The sequence below is a fragment of the Melitaea cinxia genome, chromosome 16 (assembly GCF_905220565.1).
Source record: "Melitaea cinxia chromosome 16, ilMelCinx1.1, whole genome shotgun sequence".
NCBI classification, from domain to species: domain Eukaryota; kingdom Metazoa; phylum Arthropoda; class Insecta; order Lepidoptera; family Nymphalidae; genus Melitaea; species Melitaea cinxia.
This window is the reverse complement of record NC_059409.1, coordinates 15,019,122-15,041,652: the sequence shown is the minus strand read 5'-3', so window position 1 is coordinate 15,041,652 and position 22,531 is coordinate 15,019,122. Positions and strand designations below refer to the sequence as shown.

At 32.2% G+C, this 22,531-nt stretch overlaps 2 protein-coding genes across 3 annotated transcripts; one reads left to right on the top strand and one right to left on the bottom strand.

Moving 5' to 3' along the window:
* Window positions 1-7,196: 7,196 nt before the first annotated feature.
* Window positions 7,197-12,971, bottom strand: LOC123660843 (cytochrome b5-like). Of its 2 annotated transcripts, XM_045595872.1 has the most exons (4): window positions 12,674-12,971; window positions 11,419-11,507; window positions 10,572-10,640; window positions 7,197-7,388 (listed from the first exon to the last, which is right to left on the bottom strand). In XM_045595872.1, exons 1-4 carry the CDS (start codon window positions 12,779-12,781, stop codon window positions 7,304-7,306), a joined length of 351 nt encoding a protein of 116 aa, XP_045451828.1. In that variant the 5' UTR covers window positions 12,782-12,971; the 3' UTR covers window positions 7,197-7,303. The 2 variants fall into 2 exon arrangements, with proteins under 2 accessions (XP_045451828.1, XP_045451829.1); XM_045595873.1 differs by lacking the exon at window positions 10,572-10,640.
* A 1,481-nt stretch (window positions 12,972-14,452) lies between these two features.
* On the top strand, window positions 14,453-22,241 carry LOC123660842 (probable methyltransferase-like protein 25). Its single transcript, XM_045595871.1, has 8 exons — window positions 14,453-14,510; window positions 15,378-15,602; window positions 17,130-17,302; window positions 17,737-17,925; window positions 18,453-18,636; window positions 20,304-20,501; window positions 21,014-21,123; window positions 21,856-22,241. The coding sequence occupies exons 1-8, from the start codon at window positions 14,468-14,470 to the stop codon at window positions 22,213-22,215; spliced, it is 1,482 nt and encodes a 493-aa protein (XP_045451827.1). The 5' UTR covers window positions 14,453-14,467; the 3' UTR covers window positions 22,216-22,241.
* The last annotated feature ends 290 nt before the right edge of the window (window positions 22,242-22,531 follow it).

Genomic DNA, 22,531 nt, shown 5'->3' with positions numbered 1-22,531 from the left:
ATCCACAGCTGCAAATTTTTCACATATAATTTGTATTCAAATAACTGTACAAAAAATTTAAGTGCAATAAAGAATATATTTACTTCTGTACAAAAGAATACTTCTCTCAGAATTTAGACATAATATATTGATATGTTTGATCGGTTTTCGGAACAGATTAAGCGCTCGATAATAGAGTGGCGATCATAAGCAGAAAAAGTTTTGTTTAGTACAAAAATATAAACAAACTTTGAAACTAGTTAGTACTCATTAAATATTTAGTACCTGGGTGACCAAGCTTAGCTCGGTATTTTTTAGTAAATCGTGTTTTTTGGAAATTATACGAAATACGAATTACATATTTATAAAATATGAATAATATGTTTTTACCGACAGTGATAAATAATATAAATAAATATAAAAAATCAAAAATAATTAAAAAATAAAAAAATAATTAAAAAATAATAATGATATAATATAAATAATATTTTTCGATTTTACATACATTATTACATTAAAAATAACGAGTGCAATTAGAAAAAAAAAGAAAAAATAATCATAATAATAAAAAAATAATAATAAAATAGATCGAGGATTTGAACCATCGTCGTCTTTTCGGTCGATCGCGACCGGCCGATTTCCCACCTGAGCTATTACAATTTTACTGATATTGGCGAAATTTACCTTCGTATTCTAACGATATTTTTTCATTGTCTAAAAACAGGGATAAAACAACATTTTCTAAATTCTTGACTTAATTGACTTCTACCAAATTTCATGAAAATCATTGGAGCCGTTTCCGAGATTCAGATTATATATATATATATATATATATATTCAAGAATTGCTCGTTTAATAGTATAAGATATCTATATTTATAATACCAACCGCTCTAGTTTAGTGGTGCAAGTAGTCGTCTAAAACACCGACGGTTTGCGGGTTCGATTCCCGCTCGGGATGGATACGTACAAATATTTCTTCTCGGTTAGGACGGGTCCTTATGGGTCTTCCCACCGTAACTCGGAGAGCATTTTAAAATTAGATTTGGTGGAGAAAGAGGCCTATTCCCAGCAGTGGGGTTGTAGGCTAGTGCGATCTATTTTCATATCCATAAAATGTTGAAGTAAAATTGAAGTTTAACGCCTCTAGTCTAATCTACGAACTTTAAAGGTTTAACCATAGCCATATTTCTTTATTATGGAAAGTAAATGAGAAGCTCGATCTATTCAAAAATTACTTTTATAAGTAAAAAAAAAAAACTTTTTTATTATAGAACTTTATAGAATTATTTATATTTTTGTGTGTATCGATTATTTCTGATTAATGTGTGCTTTTTAGCTTATTAATGAATTGTTTACTATTGGAAACTTTATTGGTTTATGTATTAGTTTTATATGATTTTTTTCTTTGTATTATTGTACTGTTTGTTTCCTAAATAAAATAAAATAAAATAAAATAAAAAATAAAATAAAATAAAACTTCAATCACCACAGTAACGTTCTAGCGCAACGTTACAAAATAAGTAAAAAAAAATAGAATGAAAATTGCAGAAAATTACAATATATTTTTACCCGGCTACAATGATTTGTATATAATTAAACTTGATCCTGAATATAAGGTAGAACAACATATATGAGATAACTCCTCGCCTCATTGCCTCCACTGGTGACAAGAGAGCTGGTGCATTTTTTAACCGACTTCCAAAAAAGGAGGAGGTTCTCAATTCGACTTTTTTTTTTTTTATGCATGTTACATTAGAACTTTTGCCCGTGTGGACCGATTTCGACAATTTTTGTTTTAATCTAAAGGTGGTGTGTGTCAATTGGTCCCATTTAAATTTATTTGAGATCTAACAACTACTTTTCGAGTTATATCTAATAATGCGTTTTTACTTGACGCTTTTTTCGTCGACCTACGTTGTATTATACCGTATAACTTTCTACTGGATGTACCGATTTTGGTAATTCTTTTTTTGTTAGAAAAGAGATATCCCTAGTTTAGTACCATAATAAGGAAACCAGGATCTGATGATGGGATCCCAGATAAGTCGAGGGAAACTCTTGAAAATCCGCAATAACTTTTTACTGGGTATACCGATTTTGATAATTTTTAATTTAATCAAAAGCTGATGTTTATCATGTGGTTACATATAAATTTTATCGAGATCTGATAACTACTTTTTGAGTAATCTTTGATAACGCGTAGTTACTTGACTATTTTTTCGTCGATCTACGTTGTATTACTCGTCGATGTAATTGAAGTCGGTTTTTTTTCGTTTGCGAGCAAACACAATTATTGCCCAGAGTATTGGCATAGCGATTCAACGGGGAAATGCGGCCAGCATTCTTGGTACAATTCCACGCGGATATGATTTATATCAAAACTATCTGTAAATATTTAGTTCTTAAGTTGTGAATTGTAAATATGTATAATGTTTAATAAACTATTGTTATCATAAAAAAATTCTTACCACAAAATAAAAGTTAAACACGAAATAAATGCTTCAAAAGGTAGAACCGAAGGTTAGTAAAGTTAAATGACGAGAATCTTACCGTAGCTTCCAACAAGGAGTGTGACCAAGAAGAATCCAAGTTTGAGAGACATGTTGTCGAAAGTGATGAAATGAAATGAAATAATGTGCAAATGATTGTAACCATTTAAATTATACTTTTATATACTACTTGAAAAAACAGATACATAAAATAATTATACTATGTGAACAGTATTATCAATTAAATGATAAACTTAATAGCGTCATCAATTTTATTGGAACACAATCGGCTATAGTCTATAACAATTAAAGAGGTGAAGAGTTTGTTTGTTTGTGTGAACGCTCTATCTGAGGTATCTATCTACTGATTCGAATGAAAAATCCTTCATGCGTTAGTTTTTGTAACTGTTAATTTACCGAGGATGGCTATGTAATATTTAAGTAAGGTACCTGGGTCGAATATGGCCAGCAGGAAAATATGGCCACATGCCATTATCTAATGGCGCATGTATCTGAACAGCGTAGTTTTCACGCCTCTCGCGCACTCGCTGATCGCCCAGCGTCCATTATTGTGAAACGTACTGTTGTGGTTATAAAAACATGAAGTAAGTATTTTCTTGTATTTCTGTTACTTTTCTAATAAAAATCGTTGCTATTCACATTACGACATTGTGTGTCGATTGCAATTTAATATTTCTTTGTTTATTTATCAAAAAATTGCGTGTTTTTATTAATTAACTAGCCGACCCGTGCCCACTTCGTTGGGCGTTAATTATTATTATATTACCAAATAACATATTTTAAAGAACAAATTTTATAGCACTTAAATAAATAATATGTTGCTCCAACGCCATTTATCAAAAATCGTGAAAAAAGTCGTCGATAGACTAAAATAAGACTAAATTAATAACGTCGAAAGACTAATAAATTGTTTTCTAATAGCGATAGATGGCGCTAGTTTATTTACCATTTTGATATTATATTTTAATTTTTTTCTTATTTACTGAATTCGTTGTTCAATAACAATAAAATATAGCCTATGTCACTCCTGAATAGTGTAGCTTTCTGTTAGTGAAAGAATTTTAATGATCAGATCAGTATTAGCGAAGATTACCCCCTACATACAAACAAAGTTATAAACTTTACCTCTTTATAATATTAGTATAGATATAAAAGCAAAAAAATTGCATGACTGTAAATATGGCCAGCGTTTGGCCATATTTACAAACGTTTGCTCCACAACATTTAGTGAGTCATATTCATATTTTTGTGAAATTTTAAAAACTCCGGAGAAAATGGCAAGACTAAAAACTACACCAAGGGCAAAAGCTATTAATAGTCTGAAACAGGAGATAACAAAATCGATGTTTACAGAGAAAAATAATGAGCCAGAACCATCTAGTTTCTTCCCAAAAAAAAGAAAAAAAAACAATATTCTGCTAATATGAACAAGAGTGGAGCAGTAACTTCTGAGGTTTCTAATCAAAAAGTTTAATCACATTCTAAACAAAATCTAAAGACTTGGTATTGTTACGTTTGCAATATGGATAAAGACTGCGTTGGGTTGACAAAAGAATATACTGACAAATTTGTAAGAACTCGTTTATTTATGAATGATCTCAACTATTACGTTTTCTTTTTTAAAATTTTGTTAATTTTCTATCTTATCGTTTGAATATCATTGTTGATATTTTCAAATTTACATTACTTGTTAAATAAATAAAAATAAACACAATTATAATTTAAATAAACACTATTAAAATATAATATCTATTTTTCTTTCAGTTACTTAGGTAGTGGTTTTTAAACAAGTAATACACGCAACAAATATTTTCACATATGTGGGCATTCATGTGGCATATTAACGTAACCCGTCGGAAATATGGCAAATTTCTATTTTTTTTAAACTGTTAAAAATACTATTTATCTGTACACTTTTATTTTTGTGTTACCCACACATTAGGAATTCTAAACATTTTTGAATATCATCTCAAAAATTGACCGCTCCAGCGGGGATCGAACCCGCGTCTCCGACTGACGGTGCTATAGCCAATTAAGCTATGGAACATCGTTCGATCCCCGCTGGAGCGGTCAATTTTTGATATGATATTCAAAAATGTTTACTATTTATCTCTTTGTATGTGTATGTATTTGTATTTTTTTGCCTTTATTATAAAGATAAATAGCCACTCTTCATGAACAAATGCTAAAACTTGCTTTTTTTAGCTTTGTTATTATAAAAAAACGATAACAAACCTTAAGGTGGCCATACTCGACCCAGGTACCTTACGTTGTTACCCAAATCAACGCGGATGAAACAACGGGACACAACTAGTTTTTAAATAAGGAGTATTATCGTCATTCAAATTAAGCAAATATTAAAACATAGATGTGTTAATTTTACTTTCATGTCACAATTTAAATAAATTAATAAAATTTGATAAAATACAGGATGATTGAAATAATACAGGAGTGAATAGGAACAGACCTTAAAAGCCGAAAATCTTATTTTATTTAAGGTTTCATTTCAATTGTTTCCGATTTATTATGTAACCCAATTTTAATTCAATTCAGCATTCTTGGCACAATTCCACGTGGACATGATTTATACCAAAACTGTCTGTAAATATTTAGTTCTTAAGTTGTGAATTGTAAACATGTAGGTATAATGTTTAATATAAAAAAAAAAATTCAAGAGAAATTTCGTACAAAGTGCCACTTTTAGTAATAAGAAGTTAATTCCAATTTGTGATTATGATAAATATTTAAATTACTTAAGTAAAAGTAATTAATTTCTTATATTTTACTGTATACATCTACACTAGTAATTATACAGTGAAAATGCACAATTGATTAAAACTGGCTTTTCATTGTAATATTTGCTGTACTGTTACGGGCAGTAAAGAATACAACAACCCCTGATCTTCCCGTGAGTATTGTAAGAGGCTACTAAGGGATAAAATAACACAGTTCCACTACGGTAGTAAAGAAAATAGCCACCCCCTCCATTACCGCCTTGGAACTTAAAAAGCCGACCAGATAACCATCCAATTACTGGCTTTGAAATACACAGGCTGAATACGGGCAGTAGCGTCTTCGGTGCGACACAGAGCCAGCCCTGCGGTCACTAACCCACTTGCCCAGCGTGGTGACTATGAGCAATAATGTCTGGCGCAAACTTGGGGATGCCTATGTTCACTGCAGTTGGTTGAAATGGAAATCTTGCAAACGAAAAAAAAAACCGACTTCAATTACATCGACAAGTAATACAACGTAGGTGGACGAAAAAATAGTCAAGTAAATATGCGTTATCAAAGATTACTTAAAAAAGTTATTATCAGATCTCGATGAAATTTAAATGTGATACGATAAACATCAGCTTTCGATTAAATTAAAAATCATCAAAATCGGTATACCCAGTGAAAAGTTATGCGGTATAATATAACGTAGGTCGACGAAAAAATAGTCAAGTAAAAACGCATTATTAGATATAACTCTACTGTATGATGTACAAAATGAGCTTATTATAATTATTAATTAACTCGGAAAACTGCATCCGAATTGAGGCAGCGTTTTTTTGCGGGCTCATTGCGAGAAGTACGGGGCTATACAATACAATAAATAACATTCGATAAGGAATGAAATTCTTTTCAATACGCAGTTCTTTAGTTGTAACTGTCGGTAAGTAATAATTTTCGTAATGGCGTAGTGAGGGGGTAGGCAGGGAAGGGGGGGGGGGGGGAACATGCCCCGGGGCTATTCGCTATTTTAGGGGCGCCAAATGATCCGCATAACAAAAAATTGCTGGACTTATTGTATGGTTTTCGAATGGGGGGGTAGCGCTGAAAAGGTTTTGTGCCCCGGGCGCGAGATAAGCTCGCTACTGCACTGCTGAACAGTTAGGTGTCACTCAGTTATAAACTTAATTTGTCTTGTTTAACAATTACTTGTTTAGTTTTGATGTATGCATGTAAATCATTTTGATAAGGGAATGTGTTGAATATGTATCAAAATATTGTCTATGCCTATGTATCTAGTTATGTAATGTAGATAGAGTAATTAAATAAATATAATTATGTAGTATGTGTTGAGCACTTATAGTTTTAATAGCGCAAACAAAATTTGTGTTATGTATTAAATAGAAATTGAACAAAAAACGTTCAACGTGCCAACGTACTTTTGCGTAACCGTCCAATACTATGTTTCTTACCTAATAAACGTCAATAAAATTAAATATTAGTACTAACTACCGCTTACAGCTATAGAATCGCACACAGAAAATAACCTCGCTTGCACCGTACTACACATGCTGCTTACGATCGCCTTCAATGGAGACATATCATTCGTGGTCGCGAGCCTCATCATTGAGGGAACGAGGAAGATGAATGGATACGAAATATTTATCTCGTAGAATGTTTTAGTGTAGTTTTATAGTCGTGCTTACGCGCTCACAAGTTATTGTACGGAACGAGCTCATCTATTTAAACAAAGTCAAATTTAAATGAAGAAATGTGAAAGAAAGTGAAAGAAAAACCATGTCATTTATTTTATTGTCACATATATTTATAAATATTTATATAAATAAAACAACAATGTAATAAAATAGAATACACTGAATGGGTATCAACATTATTGAAAATTAAAAAGAAAAAATATGTATAAAAATGCTTTGAACCAGTTATAAAACTAAATTATACGATACAGTCTAATATAAAAATATTGCATAAAACAGTCGCATTTCGAGGAATTTTATTCTGGAAATACTAGTCACTACATTAGCTAAATGCTAACTTTTTTTTTAAATACTGTGGACCGATATAAAGGAAAACGCAACTATTTGCTTCCCAAATATTTCTTCAAAACGATCCCCAGGACTAACGCTCCTGCAAGAGCAAGCAACGCCCATTTTAGATTCGAGCTGAAACAAATAATGCAATTATTAAAATCTAGATTTATTTATGATAATTTTACTAACATACATTAATTAATTGTTAAATCTACTATTAATACAATAAATTAGGCATAACCATGTTCTTGTAGACTTAAAAAATAATAACAACCTTTACAAGTAAATTAATAATATGTTAAAATAAAATTTAAATGATCTTTTCAATAAATAAATAAATTTATTATTTATTTTGGACCAAACAAGTATTTGCTACATTTTTATACACATACATTTTTACAGATATTACATATATTTTTAGACTTTTTACAGGCATACTTAAATCTCTTTTAATTATTATTTTAATATTAATTCCACAAAAACTAATATTATTTACTACAATTCTACATTATTTTCGCATCGCATCGCATCAGCCTATAGCAGTCCACTACTGGACATAGGTCTCCACAAGTTCGAGCCAAAAATGGTGTGAACTCATGTGTTTTGCCCATAGTCACCACGCTGGGCAGGCGGGTTGGTGACCGCAGGGCTGGCTTTGTCGCACCGAAGACGACATTAGACATTAGTTCACGCCATTTTTGTTGCGAACTTGCGGATGCCTATGTCCTACTGGACTGGGATAGACTGAAGTGAGTGGGTGACGTATTTAGTAAAAAAATATAATTTAAGATAGTAAATTCGAATGTACTTAATATAAATTATACAATCAATGATAATTATCCTAATTGACAATCAAATTAATTCAAACTAATATAAAAACTAAAGGATTATATAAGAAAAACCTTTCATTGCATGGCTGTCCACGTGGACGTGGTTTTTCACGTACTGGCCTTTATTTAAAAAAAAAGGGAAAAAAATTAAAAAAAAGTTTGTGTGAACTTATGTACGCACGTAAGAAGTTATACTTCATTGACTAGCTAACTTCACGTTGCTAACTTCTACTTCGTCGACTAGGCTAACTTCAGGGTGTCGGTTTTTTTGTGACGGTGTGCGCGCGCGTCGTAATAATTTACATTCATCATTTTTCCCTAACGCACCAAAAGATGTATAACTTCAAAAAATACTAGAAATTAACAAGTTTTATTTTTATACCAAACTATATATATTTGAGTAATTGCTGATCAAGTATACAAATCAAAAGAAGTATAACTTCAAAAAATACTAAAAATTATCAAAAATTTATCTAATACTCAACTATATACATATGAGTAGTTACTCATCTATACAAATAAATAAAATTGGAGTGTCTGTTTGTAACATTAAAATAACCGCTTTTTACTAAATCCATACGTATGGTATACACGGTACATATACCAAAATAACATTTTTTTATAATTTTTGTCTGTCTGTCTGTTTGTGTCGGCTACTCTCTGAAACGGCTGGCCCAATTTTGACGGGACTTTCACTGGCAGATAGGCGATAAGGTAACTTAGGCTACTTTCATTTTCGATATTTTTTTTTTTACTGAACAATAACTATTTTGTTAAATTCCACGCGAACGAAGTCGCGGGCACACCTTGTATGTATATACTATTTATTATCTTTAAACTATTTTTTCTTCTTTAGTATTACCGTCCAAAACTTTTTTCTGTTTGGACTAAAACTTGACTGGAAGATAATACTATATGCGTATTTAGTCCATCTTTTGTATTACTTTCATAGTTAATAAGGTATTTAAATAAAATAAATATGAAATAAACACAAAAATAGTAATAAAGAAATAATTTAAGACCTTTCCCGTGGAACTATTATAGATTCGACCCTTCTTTCCATTCTTGGTGAGGAAGGCATTTTGTAATCGGATTTTCGTGCACTAATTCGACTGTAATATTTTATTATTTGCTTATGTTATTCAACCAAAAAAAAAAAAAAAAACGAATGGAGGTAATTTAACCTGCTTGGTGCACCATCAAATGTTCTCCATGTTTTTTCTGCTTTTTCCATTTTTGGTAAATGTGGACAGCTAAAGTGATTATTGATTTTATTAAAAATAAATTAAAAAATAGAAAAATTATACATATATCCATAGAATATTAACCTGGCCGCGGAACAAATAGAACACTGTGACCGATATGGCGAGCTGTAAAATATATATTTTTTTTATTATTATATCACAATAGATAGCTTTCCTATTTATCTACAAGACTATAATTATATGTATATAATTCCAATTATAGTACACTAAGAAAAAACGAAAAAAAAAATACTATTAACTTTTGACAGAACGAAGTCTGTCCGGGCAGTTAGTTGGAAATAAACTTAATACTATTTTATGTAATAATTTAAATGGGAATAATAATAATATCGAAACTGATTTTTTAATTTAATACATAGTTATTTATAGATATAAAATATGTAACGTCACACTAAGTAGGGCGAGGTAAAAAATCGTTAAATTCATTTGACGCAATTTATGGGCGACCTCATCTCTCTCTGAATTAAAAAATGAGTATTTTTTAGCATTGGAAAACACACTTTACTTTTTTAATTTTTATTATTAAAACAACCAATAACGAACTAAGCCTGATTTTGAAATGCCATAGAGAACTATATTGATAAAAATTAAAAAATAATTTACTTATATTATAAAATAATAATGATGATGATGATAAAATAATAGCAAATAAAACATAACCTTAATCTTTTTCTTGTTTTCGAATTACAACTGTAAAGAGATTAATTTATTAATAAGAGCCTGTACCGCCGATTGCGGATAACGCTATTTGACGGATGACTGCATCCAACAGATGGAAGTTTTTGCCATACTCGTATTATTCTTTTTTTACCCTTGAATTCCTTAATATTTACGAGATATATCTTTCTTAGAGTAACAGGCTCACGACCTGGTCTACCTCCTGCTTTTATATTCATTACCTTATGTGCAGGATTGAATTTAATCACAACCTGTAGACAGGCCCTTAGAATTTAAATTCTTATTTGACATATTGATGTCAAAACGTCATACCTAACATGAGAATAGTATTGAAGGAATAATTAGTCCTCCATTTTTGTATGTAAAAAATACACTAAAATATACAATTGTTAAAATTTTAACCCATAAATTAAAAGTAAAAGCTGAAAACATTACAATATAGATAAAAATGAAAAGTCTAAAAATATTACATTCCCATAAAACTCATTCAACTTTCACACAAAAAATTACCTTTGCCAATTTTTTTTAAATAATATACTTACTACTGTGTCAGATCTTTAGTCCTCTCGTCGGGTGACAGGGTGCCAATTTTAAATTTTTTTAAAAGTTCTCTGAAAATAAAATTAATTTACAGTTACTGTATCATTATTATACTTTACTTTAAAAAAAAAAAAACAACTATATGAAAAAGAAATTAAAAATTAGTCTAAATTTCCAATTCTTACTATTAGTTCACTCCTATATATATAATTATACATTTTGTTTAAATTTTCAGACATTTATAAACTCCATACATTATTACATTTTATTTCTCAAATCAACTTGAAATAGGTATGTAGGCTACCTGGCATTTATTATTTGTTTATGTGTATTATATTTATTTGTATTAGACTTATTAACTTTTATTATTTGATTTATAAAATATTATTTTTTATATATATCTAATAAACAAGCATATCCGCACGATACCCGTAGTATACGGCGTATTTGACATTAGTTCTCTCACGATTTTTAAATTCATATTAATTTGGCATTTCTTAAAGAACGCTCTAGAAAGGCCTCAGAGCGCATGATCAAAATTTTGACAAGGGCTAGCGAGAAAAACGTAATTTGGTTTTGTAATAAATAAAATTGTGGATATCGAATATATATTGTTCGAGTGCTAAACTGTAAAAAAATATATTGTTTTAACTCCTAAAGGTACATTATATTAAACTTGCAGTGTGTGAATTGATGTTGATACAGCAATTTAAATATTATTACATACAATTCTTAATATTATTTCAAAAATTTGTTTTTTGACCTTAGTAGGTATTGATTATAATTTTTTTTATTTATATTACGTACTTCTTGTAGATTATTTAAGTAATAAATTAATAATAAACAAACCTTGCATCATCACTATGACCCACATCTTCAAACCCTTGTGTACCATCTTTACCAGCATATTCCAACAGAGCATCTTCACCGCCAGGGTGCTGATGACAATTTACATTTTTTAATGATATTACCAAAATCATTTATCACTTATGTAATAGTTAATACTAATGAAGAAAATATTCCTAATTATAACATTATTTTATTATGTTATATTTATGGGTACATAAATATGCACAAAAATACTTAGAATCTAAGACCTATTTTTTTTTTTCTTTTTTTGTATGATATTTTACGGAATATTTTAAGACTGGATTCGTTCGTAAATCAACAACTACATAAAAGTATCGAGCCTATATTAAGTTTAAATGAGGTCATTAAAACAAAATCTGACATAATAAAGTAAAAAAATTAAAAAAAAAACAGTTGCAACAATATTTTGTAAGGGAGGGTATTGTAGGGTAAGGGGACAACCTATTTATTACATAAAATTTTTATGTACTACTTTAGCAGCTAATATCTTTACTGAGTCTGATATTGTACACATTTCGACCCTCAGAAAATAAAAAAAGGTCTAGGGGGCCTGAGATCCTAGACCAATACAGTTACAGAGCATCTCAGACGTTTCACTTATTATGGCGAGGAAATACATAGTAAAAAGATGATTCAATATATATATTATTTTTTATATAAAATTGTCAGTGTTGTTATCTCCTTAAATTGAAATACCACATTTTTTTTTCTTTCTAGTAGCTCTGTAATAATTTTATGTAATTATAATATTCTAGTATATATTTTTGGTGACCTAGGACATAAAAAAAATTATATTTGTTTTTTATCCATCCACAACCTTGGCTTTAATATTAAAACCTCTTCATTTCACAAAAGATACCTGTTACGGCTATTACATTAGACTATTCCTAGTAAATGATGAAATTTCTAAACTAGGATCTAATTTCTTATGTAATATTGACCTTTGCTTATGTTACACTCTACGCGCTATATGATGAATGTATTCATTTTTTGCCAAATTTGTTTGGCATTTTTTTTTTAACAATTGGTGTTTTTTTTTTGTAATATTTATTTAAAAAAATATTTTATATTTTTCCTCAATTCTTGATAAATATATGTTGAGAAATTTAATATTTTATATCAAAGTAACTTAGTATACTACAAAATTAAGTTGAAAGTGAATAAAAAATTACTGTTGTTTTTATTTACGATTCTTTAAATTACTAGAATAATATGATTAATTTTATAAATTTACCTCTTCTAAAAACTTCGAAACATCGTAAATGTCGTTGTGAATAATTATCCAAACACTACTTTTACTTCTGTGTTTTTTCACTTCTTCTAAAGCTATTACTTGAGTCATATTAAATTATTAAGTCTTCCTTACAGCACACTATACTACAAAGTTGTTACTTTGACAGAATAATTTATAAAATACAGGAAAAACCTTGAACCGAATTTATTTCACTTTTACGAGTTTTACTTTATATAAATAGGTATTTCTTTAAAAATATTCCATAAAAGATGTTTCTGTCAATAGTGTCAAACTTATTACTATTGACTTTTGATCATCTTTTGATGAGGTGATTTTAAATCTAATATCAAAACATCAATAAAATTTACACTTTAACTATTTTGAGAATAAAAAAAGTAGAATCGAATTAAGTTTGTTTGAAATATTATTACATATTAAATGTTCAAGTATGAGCCGTGAATAATTTTCTTAGCAACAATTCGATTTATAATTACTGGTTTTTTACATTTCCGATCCGAACAACAACTGTCACGTGCGTTCTGAAATTCTGATTAGTAAAACGCCTTGGACAAATCACAACCCGAAAAACAAGGTGCGTTCCACTAAACGACTGCAACGATCACAACACCCACTCTATCTTCTTCCACCTAAGCCCTAAATACTCGGAAATGACTCGGATAGTTCACTGTATTTTGATGATATTCACAATTTGACATTGACAGTTGTTTTTTCAAATCCCCGCCACGTTTTAATGAAAGCCAACTCTGACCCACCTATATTTTGTGGGCGTGTGTATCGCGAACAGTGACGTCATCTATGACGTCGAGCGATCGGTCGCGACGACCAAGGGCCTTAAATAGGTGGAACGATTACATGGGCGTTACAATCTTGGCGGTCGCTCAGTGGAACGCACTCGATATATCAGCTGTTGAGCTGTCAATGCGTCTATTGCGTTTCGAACTTTAGATGAGCCAAGCATTGAATTTAAGGTTAATTTGTTTATTATTGTGTAAACAACAGTTGAACAATTTATGTTCCATCAAGTTATTACTTTCTTGGGGGGATTTCCTACAAATTGGGTAAATGGCAGAAGGAAAGGATTTTAATGATATTCTTGAAAATATATTTTTGAGTGAAAATAAACAGTGCGAAAAAAGTTATGAGGAAGGTTTCAAAGAGGGAGTCGAAGGAGGAAATCCGGAAGGATACCATTTGGGCTACCATAGGGGTGCTCAATTAGGTAGAGAACTTGGTACGTCCTTAATTATATTTTTACGTGATATTACTTTTTTAATTCTTCATCAGAAATTAACAGAAGTAGTAATAAAAACGATCAACTCAGAAGCTCTTATATTCTAAGCTTTACAATATATTATAGGTATAAATTTAATTTATTAAACATTATAAAAAATTATAAAATTTGTAACATGATTTAATATTACCTGTGAATCTTTGAAAATTAGTATAGAGTAAAACTAATTTTTATTTATGAGCCAATGCCATGTATTCTACTTTTAAAAAATAGAAAATATTAAGCAGGGTTATCTTAAATATTATTCTCATCTCTTGTAGGTCACTATCTCGGCATAGTTTCATATCACTTGGAAAATCAGGAGAAATCAGAAGCACAGTATTCAGAAAAGATTATTAAACAATTGGAGAAGGTAAAAGAACTAATTCAAACATTCCCACGGTCAAATTCAGAAGACCACGATATTCTGAACTTAGCAGAAACTATCAGAGCGCAATATAAGAAAGTCTGTTCTCTATTGAAGATACCGTCCACAAATCCTTATGGTGTTGACGTTTCTTTCTAAAAAAATTGCTCCTTTAATATGTAAGTAACCTTGACTACTTATGGGCAATAACCATCCCTCCCCCTTTGTCACACTATGTCACACTTTTAAGGACCCCCCAACAAATATGCTTCAACCAGTAATATCCCACTGCTGAGCACATCCCTCTTTTCACGTGTAGGAGAAGGATCAAAGCTTAATCCATCACGCTGCTCCAATGCGGGTTGGTGGATATATTCCCTACTATGAGTCACAATTGCTATCAGGTGCACATGATAACAACTGCAACCGATGGCCTTAACGTGCTCTCCGAGACAAGGTAGGGAGACCCACAAGGACTGCACAAACACCCAGACCAAGGCAAACATTTGTATGGCTAATAAAAATATTTGTCATATGCGGGGATCGAACCTGCAACCGCCAGCACAACAGCCACAAACCAGTGCTGTAACCGATATAATTACGAACCTTCTACAAATGATTTTGGGGTTAAAAATAATATCTTGCTCATGATCACTAGCCCTGTGACCACAGGGCTAGTGTACCAATCCGTCTGCCCAGCGTGGTGACTATGGGCAACACACATGAGTTCGCGCGATTTTTGGCGCGAACTTGTAGAGGCCTTTGTCCAGCGGTGGACTGCACTAGGCTGAAATGATGATGATGATCACAGTTAAACCTGTCAAATCTCGCTGCTGTATATAGGCCTATTTCTCCATGTAGGAAAAGGACTGGAACATAATCCGCCACGCTGTTCCACTGTAGACCCAGATCCAGACAGGAAATAAATGTTTGTACAAATAAAAATAATCAATTTGAACAAAGCACACTCGCCACTACACCAGAGCAAAATAGTAAAATAAAAATAAAAATTTAGTTTTATTCTTTTAGACAATTTTTTTTTTTAGCCTCAACCATCATGGATAATTCATCCAAACTCCGTCAACAGTTAGACAGAACCATAGCATTCCTAACACCCCTACTTTCGCTTGCTAATTGTCACATGGTGGAATTTTTTACACATAATCATTGGGAGAAACTAATGCCAACAGACCTGAGACTGTACTTAGATAATTGTGATATTGATGATGCTGTTCAGCAGTTTTGGAAATGTGCAAAGAAAGAACATAATGGTTTGTATGTTTTAATTATTACTTTGTCTATTTTTTGTACTAAAATTTCTTTATGCAAGCTTCACTTGGGGAGTAAACTGGTGAATGCGTAACGTAAACGTTACGAAACGTGTGATCGGGTGAGGCGAACGGAAGTTGAGAGGGAGATATAAGTTAGTGAAGATAGAGAGTGTTACGTTTCGTATATTACTGTAGGTAACTAAAGAAGTTTTACTTCAGACATATGGACTAAAGCACACTTGTTTTTTATTTATTTTCTAACTTACCCGACAGAAGTTGTCTGGTCTTGTGAAATGCAAGAATTAAAGATCTTTAAGTTTTCTGAAATTTTCTAATTTTCTGACCAACTTTTCACCAATATATTAGAAAACATCTTAAAACAAAATAGCCAATTTAATGCATTTGTTTTCAAGTTTGGTACGTAGCAACAAACTTACGGCGAGTTGCACGAAAGAAAATTAAAATTTAAGTAGAGATTAAACTAATTTAATCACAACAATTTCATACAATTCTTGCGATTAAATTAGTTTAATCACTACTTAAATTTTAATTTCTTTTCGTGCAACTCGGCGTTAGTGATTTATGTATATTTATATAGATTTGTTTAAAGAAAGAAAGGAAAAAACAAGTTATCAGGTCAGGTCCCATCAATAAATTATGTGTATTTTCATAACTTTTTTACTGGCTGGACTTATTTCGATGATTATTTTATTTTAATCGAAAGGTGGTGTGTGTCATAAATGATACGTTAAATTTAATCGAGTTCAGATGATGATGAGTATTTTTTTAGGTATCGTTTATAATGCATATTTAATAGACTGTTGTGTATAATTGAAGTCGTTCTTTTTTTTTTCGTTTGCGAGCAAACAATTATTAATTGATGCATTTTACGGATAAAAAAACCGGCCAAGTGTAAGTCAGACTCGCGCACCGAGAGTTCCGTATAAAATTATTATAAACATTTTATTATAATTATGATCTAACTAATAATTTATGCTTTTCACGGTTTTTCCTTTATCTATGCTATAAGACGTTGCTTCGTACCAAAGTTCAAGATTTTGAGCTCACGGGAAGTACCTTGTAGGTTTTGATTCCCTTGCGAGTATCAAAAATTTGCAGCATTAACGGCTATATGTAATAACTATATGTAATGATAATAACAATGTTTTGATTGCGTTGGCTTAGTAGTTTGATTTTTTCACAGCTCCAAGGGACACTAGACTTGAGTATATAATATGAATTTCAGCTTGATACCTCCACGCGCTCCTGATAAAAAGGGTCTTGACAGACAGACGGACAACCTGACGGAATCGATCCTAAGAGGGTTCCGTTTTTTCCTTTTGAGAACGGAACCCTAAAAGTGACAAAAAAATAAATGTGATACTTGTCAATGTCATTTTTGTAGTATATTATAAAAAAAAAATAAAAACAAATCTAAATAACTATAGTTAATAATATTATACTATTAATTAGTTGTTAATCTTTTTATTATTTGTTAAAAAAAATGTGGAAAAATTTTTTTTCAAGGTTATGATGAATTGACAAAATGGACGCTTGCATGTCAATCTCACTATATAAATATAAACAATGAATACTGTATATCAACAAACGACCTGCAAGAGAAGATTAAGTCATGGGGCGGAGACGTCAGACATAAAGTGCGGATAAAAGAATTCATGACAAGCAAGAAAAGCTATGAAGTGAGTAAAATAAAATTCTTGAATATTTATTTATTTATCTATAACTTTAATGCTCGTTTGAAATTACGTACGGAAAATGAAAACTAATGAAAACGGTCTTATCACTAATAGTGACCTATACTATATCTAATCCCTATACTAGCTACCCCGCAAACGTTGTTTGCCATATATGCTATAAACCACCTTAATCACCCCCCCCCCTTCCCTTATAATTTAGGGTTATGAAAAATAAATGTTGGCCGATTCTCAGACCTACCCGATATGCACACAAAATTTCATAAAAATCGGTCCAGCCGTTTCGGAGGAGTATTGTAACTGACATTGTGACACGAGAATTTTATTATAGTATATCTATATTTTAATTGGAAGTGATAATTGTTGTGTTGTGTTAAAATTAACAGCCTTCAGCATTTAATATGAAATCATAATTTTAGGTAGAAACGATGTCACACCTGGTCGCGTCACTGTCCAGCGTCACCGGTGCTACACATTGCGTGGAGGCGGGCGGTGGGAAGGGACATTTGCCCGTAGCTTTGACATTAGCTTATAATTTACCTAGTTTGACTGTCGACTGTGATCTACAAACTATTAATAATGCACAGAAAAGAGTGAAAATAATACAGGTTAGCTTATGTTATCTGTGAACATTAAGTGACGTTAAGCGAATTGCGACAATCGCGCGTTTGTCGCATTATCGATTGTCTCCTGTCAATCGTGTCCGCATTATGTATTTAAGGTGTGATTATTGATTGATATCTTATCACAAAAATAACTTTTACCTTAAATAAAAATACATTTTAATTAATTAATAATTTTAATTTAATTAATTAACTCTGGTTTCTCGTCGATTGTCCGACAGGAGGCATTGTTAATTTGTTACTATCACGTAGCCTATAGACACCTGCAACAAAAGAAACATCCCAAACGCGTTGCCGACCCTACCCCCAAAACCCCCCAGGAGCTGTAGTCACCTTACTCACCACAGGAACACGGCACTGCTTGAAAGCAGTATTACTTAGCTGTGATCTTCTGTAAGGTCGATTTACTTCCCCAGTCGGGACCTGGATTTTCACCAGGATATTTTCAGCTCTGCCCTTTTCAAATAATATTTTTGTATTAATATATTTATTATAAAATTATACACACACAGAAACAATGGCACGCAATAGCAAAGCGAATACAAAATGGCAGTGAAGAATTCGTTGGTAAAAATATCAATTCGAATTTGCATCGCTTTGCTGTAACGTTTATAACGAAGGACACAGATCTCACGGAAATAGTGAGAGAAAACTTTCCAGAAAATTCCGATGATGATGTAAAACTACTTTTAACTGGTATGTATGACATCAATAGTTACAAAGTGCTAGAGATTAAATTTCTCTTTTTTTTTGTAATGGTCAGTTAATTTCGCACTGTTTGAATAAGACAATTTTTATGTCTATACAACGTGTTATAAAACTCACTTGCTTCCATTTAACTGCGATATCAGAATATATTTTAATATATATAAATCTCGTGTCACAATGTTTGTCCTCAATGGACTCCTAAACCACTTAACCGATTTTAGTCAAATTTGCACACCGTGTGCAGTTTGATCCAACTTAAAAGATAGGCTATATTTTATTTTGATATATTATGTTATTATTATATTTCAGAAAAAAATAAGGTGATACGAAGTTCGCCAGGTCAGCTAGTTTTTTATAAAATTACCGTCGTGTGTGCCTTAGTGTCTTGTCAATGACTGACTCACCTGAGAACCGTGTCTAGAAAACATTTTTTTTTCTAATGTATAGATTTTAAATTTACGTAGTAATGAGCTGTACTCATTACTGCTACATTTATTTCCGTGTAATTTCGGCTATGGTATGCCTGCCTCCATGCACATATCTCTATATGGCCCTAAATAGAAGGATGCCAGTTTAGTAACATATTTATACAGTGAATTTATGTTCACATTTTTGACTTTTATTCATTTATTTATTTTAATACACTATTAAGTATTTAAAATCCCACTGCTGGGCATAGGCCTCTTTCTCCATGTAGGAGAAGGGTCGGATCTTAATCCACCACGCTGCTCCACTGCGGGTTGGCGGATATTTCAATTGAATTCACTTAATAGAATATTTAAATTTTTGAAGTATCACGGTAATCATTCTTAATAGTTAGTATGGTATAGTTGCGTGTCGGATCTGACGCAGACTTTTTGATTGCCAAATTTATCCATAAGATTTCCTAGTCAAAGATCCGGCGTAAGGAATATATACCATATCATGTGTTTGATGAAAATGATCCAGTAAATATGCAAGATATCGTATATTGACATATATCTGATAGGTTGCCAAATGAAATCGCGTTCAGAAAACGTTCATTAATTAATAAAGTAAATAAATTAGGGAGGTGAGCTAGTTCTGCATAAACTGTCATTGTAATTTTTTTTTATGCTTGCACTCATGTACAGAAGTGAAAGTTGGGTATGGCAGAAGAAACATGAAAGCAGAATAAATGCAGTTGAGATGAGAGCGTTAAGAACTATAATAGGAGTTAAACTAAGTGACATAATAAGAAATAGTGAAATAATGAAACGTTGTGGTCTGAAAGAAGATGTAGTGACAAAAATTGAGAAAGGTATGCTCAGATGGTTTGGTCATGTCGAGAGAATGAGTGTAGGACGATTGACGAAAAAAGTGTATAAGGCGAGTGTGGATGGAAGAGTTGGAAGGGGTAGACCTAGGCGGACGTTCCGAGACCAAATAAGGGACGTCTTGAAAAAAGGCCAGGTCAAGAGTACCCTAAACCGAAGAGCATGTATGAAGGGAATAATGAAAGTGGACGAAGCGAATCAAGTATGTAAGGATCGTAGCAAGTGGAAAGAAGTGGTCTCTGCCTACCCTTACGTAAAAGAGGCGTGATTATATGTATGTAAATTATTACTGTGCTTACGCGCTCATTGGACATACATATTTTTAAGCCGGATCTCATACTATCCGTAAATTTTTTACAGGTCTACACACGTGTGGTAACCTCGGTCCAGCATCCCTACGAATATTTACATCTCATGAGACCATCACCGGTGTCTTAAATGTACCTTGCTGTTACCACTTGCTACACGAAACGCTAGATGACCAATTGTTTGACGTCTTCCAACGAGATCAAAGAGATATCTTGGATTATGGGTTTCCTATGGCTGAGCATTTAAGAGGTAATTTGTGTTGACATGAAAACGATTTTTTTTGAAAGATTCAGACTGTCGTTATTGATAGTTGAGCATAGATCTCTTTTTCTAAGTAAAAGAGTCGGAGCTTAATCCACCACGCTGCTCAGTTCGGGTTGGTGGATATGTTCCCTACAATGAGTAACGATCGCTATCCGGTATTTATGACAACAACCGGTACCGACGGCTTAACGTGCTATCCGAGGCACGGTGGGGAGACCCACGAGAACCAAAAGAAACGAAGGTTTAATCTCAATTCGACCTATTTTTTTTTCAATTTGAGATTTATTTTATTTTTACAATAGTTTAACTTCAGACCAACAGTTCTAAAACTGTATAGAATTAGGATGGTACTTATTAAACTAGGATGGTCCGACACTGACAGCTTTTTGTTGCTATGTTATTATTATTATATATTTAGTATATAATAAATATTTTAAATATATAATAATACATGCTTGTAATAATGTATATTAATGTATGTATATGAATATTTCCAGGATTGAATTTAGGTCGCAACGCTCGAATGCTTGCATCTCAGTCGATCGACCGCGTCGCTTACAACCAAAACCTACCCGACAAGAGTTTGCTGTATCGAGCTTCGTTACAGGTAAGGTTCTCAATTAAATCATACGATGTTTTTGAAACGTTACGAAAAGTGTGATCGAGCGAGGCGAACGGAAGTTGAGAGGGAAATTAAGTTAGTGAAGATAGAAAGGGTGAGAGAGTTACGTTTCGTAAGTTTCACTTCAGTCGTGTGGTCTAAAACACTCGTTTTTTTTTCTTAAATAAAAATGTTTAATATATAAAATAATGTAAAAGCGTAAGTGCATCACTTCAGCATACCGCAGTCCACTGCTGGACATAGGCCTCCACAAGTTCGCGCCGAAAATGGCGTGAGTTCATGTGTTGCCCATAGTCACCACGCTGGACAGGCGGGTTGGTGACCGCAGTACTGGCTTTGTCGCACCGAAGACGCTGCTGCCCGTCTTCGGCCTGTGTAGTTCAAAGCCAGTAGTTGGATGGTTATCCCGCCATCGGTCGGCTTTATAAGTTCCAAGGTGGTAGTGGAACTGTGTTATCCCTTAGTCGCCTCTTACGACACCCACGGGAAGAGAGGGGGTGGCTATATTCTGTACTGCCGTAACCACACAGAAAAACATGAAGTTTTATAGCAAACATATTTTTATCAACGAACACAGATTTTCTATGTGTATGTGCATTATTTGTAAATGTAAATATTAATACAATTTGAACAGTATAAATTACAGAAATATAAAGCACGCCATTTTCTTTTCTGATATATATTTAGTTATTATAATATAAAATGCTTAACTTACAGGTAATAATCAAAAGTTATCAACCAGACTTACCTGTATCCGAAGGTAAGTTAAAAGGAATCGGATCGAAATGTAAAGATTTCGACGAATATTTCAAGATGGCGGACAGCCGGCTTAAACTTGGACTTTATGGTAACTTACCTGAGAATCACCTAAAAGATTTAGGTAACACGGATGAAAAATGGAAGAAAATTGTTCTGTTCTACCTTACGAGATTGTGTCTAGCGCAAGTTATCGAGAGTGTCATACTGATGGACAGATTATTGTATTTGTATGAAAATGGTTTCGATAATGTTTATTTAGTTAAACTGTTCGACCCCGTGCTGTCGCCTAGATGTCATGCTATTGTAGCTGTGAGATGATTTTTTTATAATAAATTTTATTTTTAATATAATTGAGTTTTATTTTCAATGTATTAATTTATTGAAGTTCTTTACGCACGCTTGACTTGTGGAGTATGGTGGTGAATGCGTGACGAGAGTTTTACGAAAAGTGTGATCAGGCGAGACAAACGGAGCAAGAGAGAGAGGTGCGAGCACATATTTTCTTTCTCTCTTTCTCTCATAGCCAGTTACGTTTCGTATATATATCTAAGAGACAGTGCAGGACTATTGTACAGAAGTTTTACTTCAGTTGTGTGGTCTAAAGCACACGTGTTTTTTTATATTTGTCGTTGGC

What these genes read in the sequence shown, in the direction of transcription:
- LOC123660843 (XM_045595872.1), bottom strand. Translation starts at nt 12,781, where the DNA reads ATGACTCAAGTAATAGCTTTAGAAGAAGTGAAAAAACACAGAAGTAAA. An exon ending in TTTCGAAGTTTTTAGAAGAG is followed by an intron (nt 11,508 to 12,673) that starts GTAAATTTATAA and finishes AATTGTCATCAG; the next exon opens with CACCCTGGCGGTGAAGATGC. An exon ending in ACTAAAGATCTGACACAGTA is followed by an intron (nt 7,389 to 10,571) that starts GTAAGTATATTA and finishes TATTTGTTTCAG; the next exon opens with CTCGAATCTAAAATGGGCGT.
- LOC123660842 (XM_045595871.1), top strand. Translation starts at nt 14,468, where the DNA reads ATGGTGTTGACGTTTCTTTCTAAAAAAATTGCTCCTTTAATAT. An exon ending in CAAGCAAGAAAAGCTATGAA is followed by an intron (nt 17,303 to 17,736) that starts GTGAGTAAAATA and finishes TCATAATTTTAG; the next exon opens with GTAGAAACGATGTCACACCT. An exon ending in AAAGAGTGAAAATAATACAG is followed by an intron (nt 17,926 to 18,452) that starts GTTAGCTTATGT and finishes ATACACACACAG; the next exon opens with AAACAATGGCACGCAATAGC.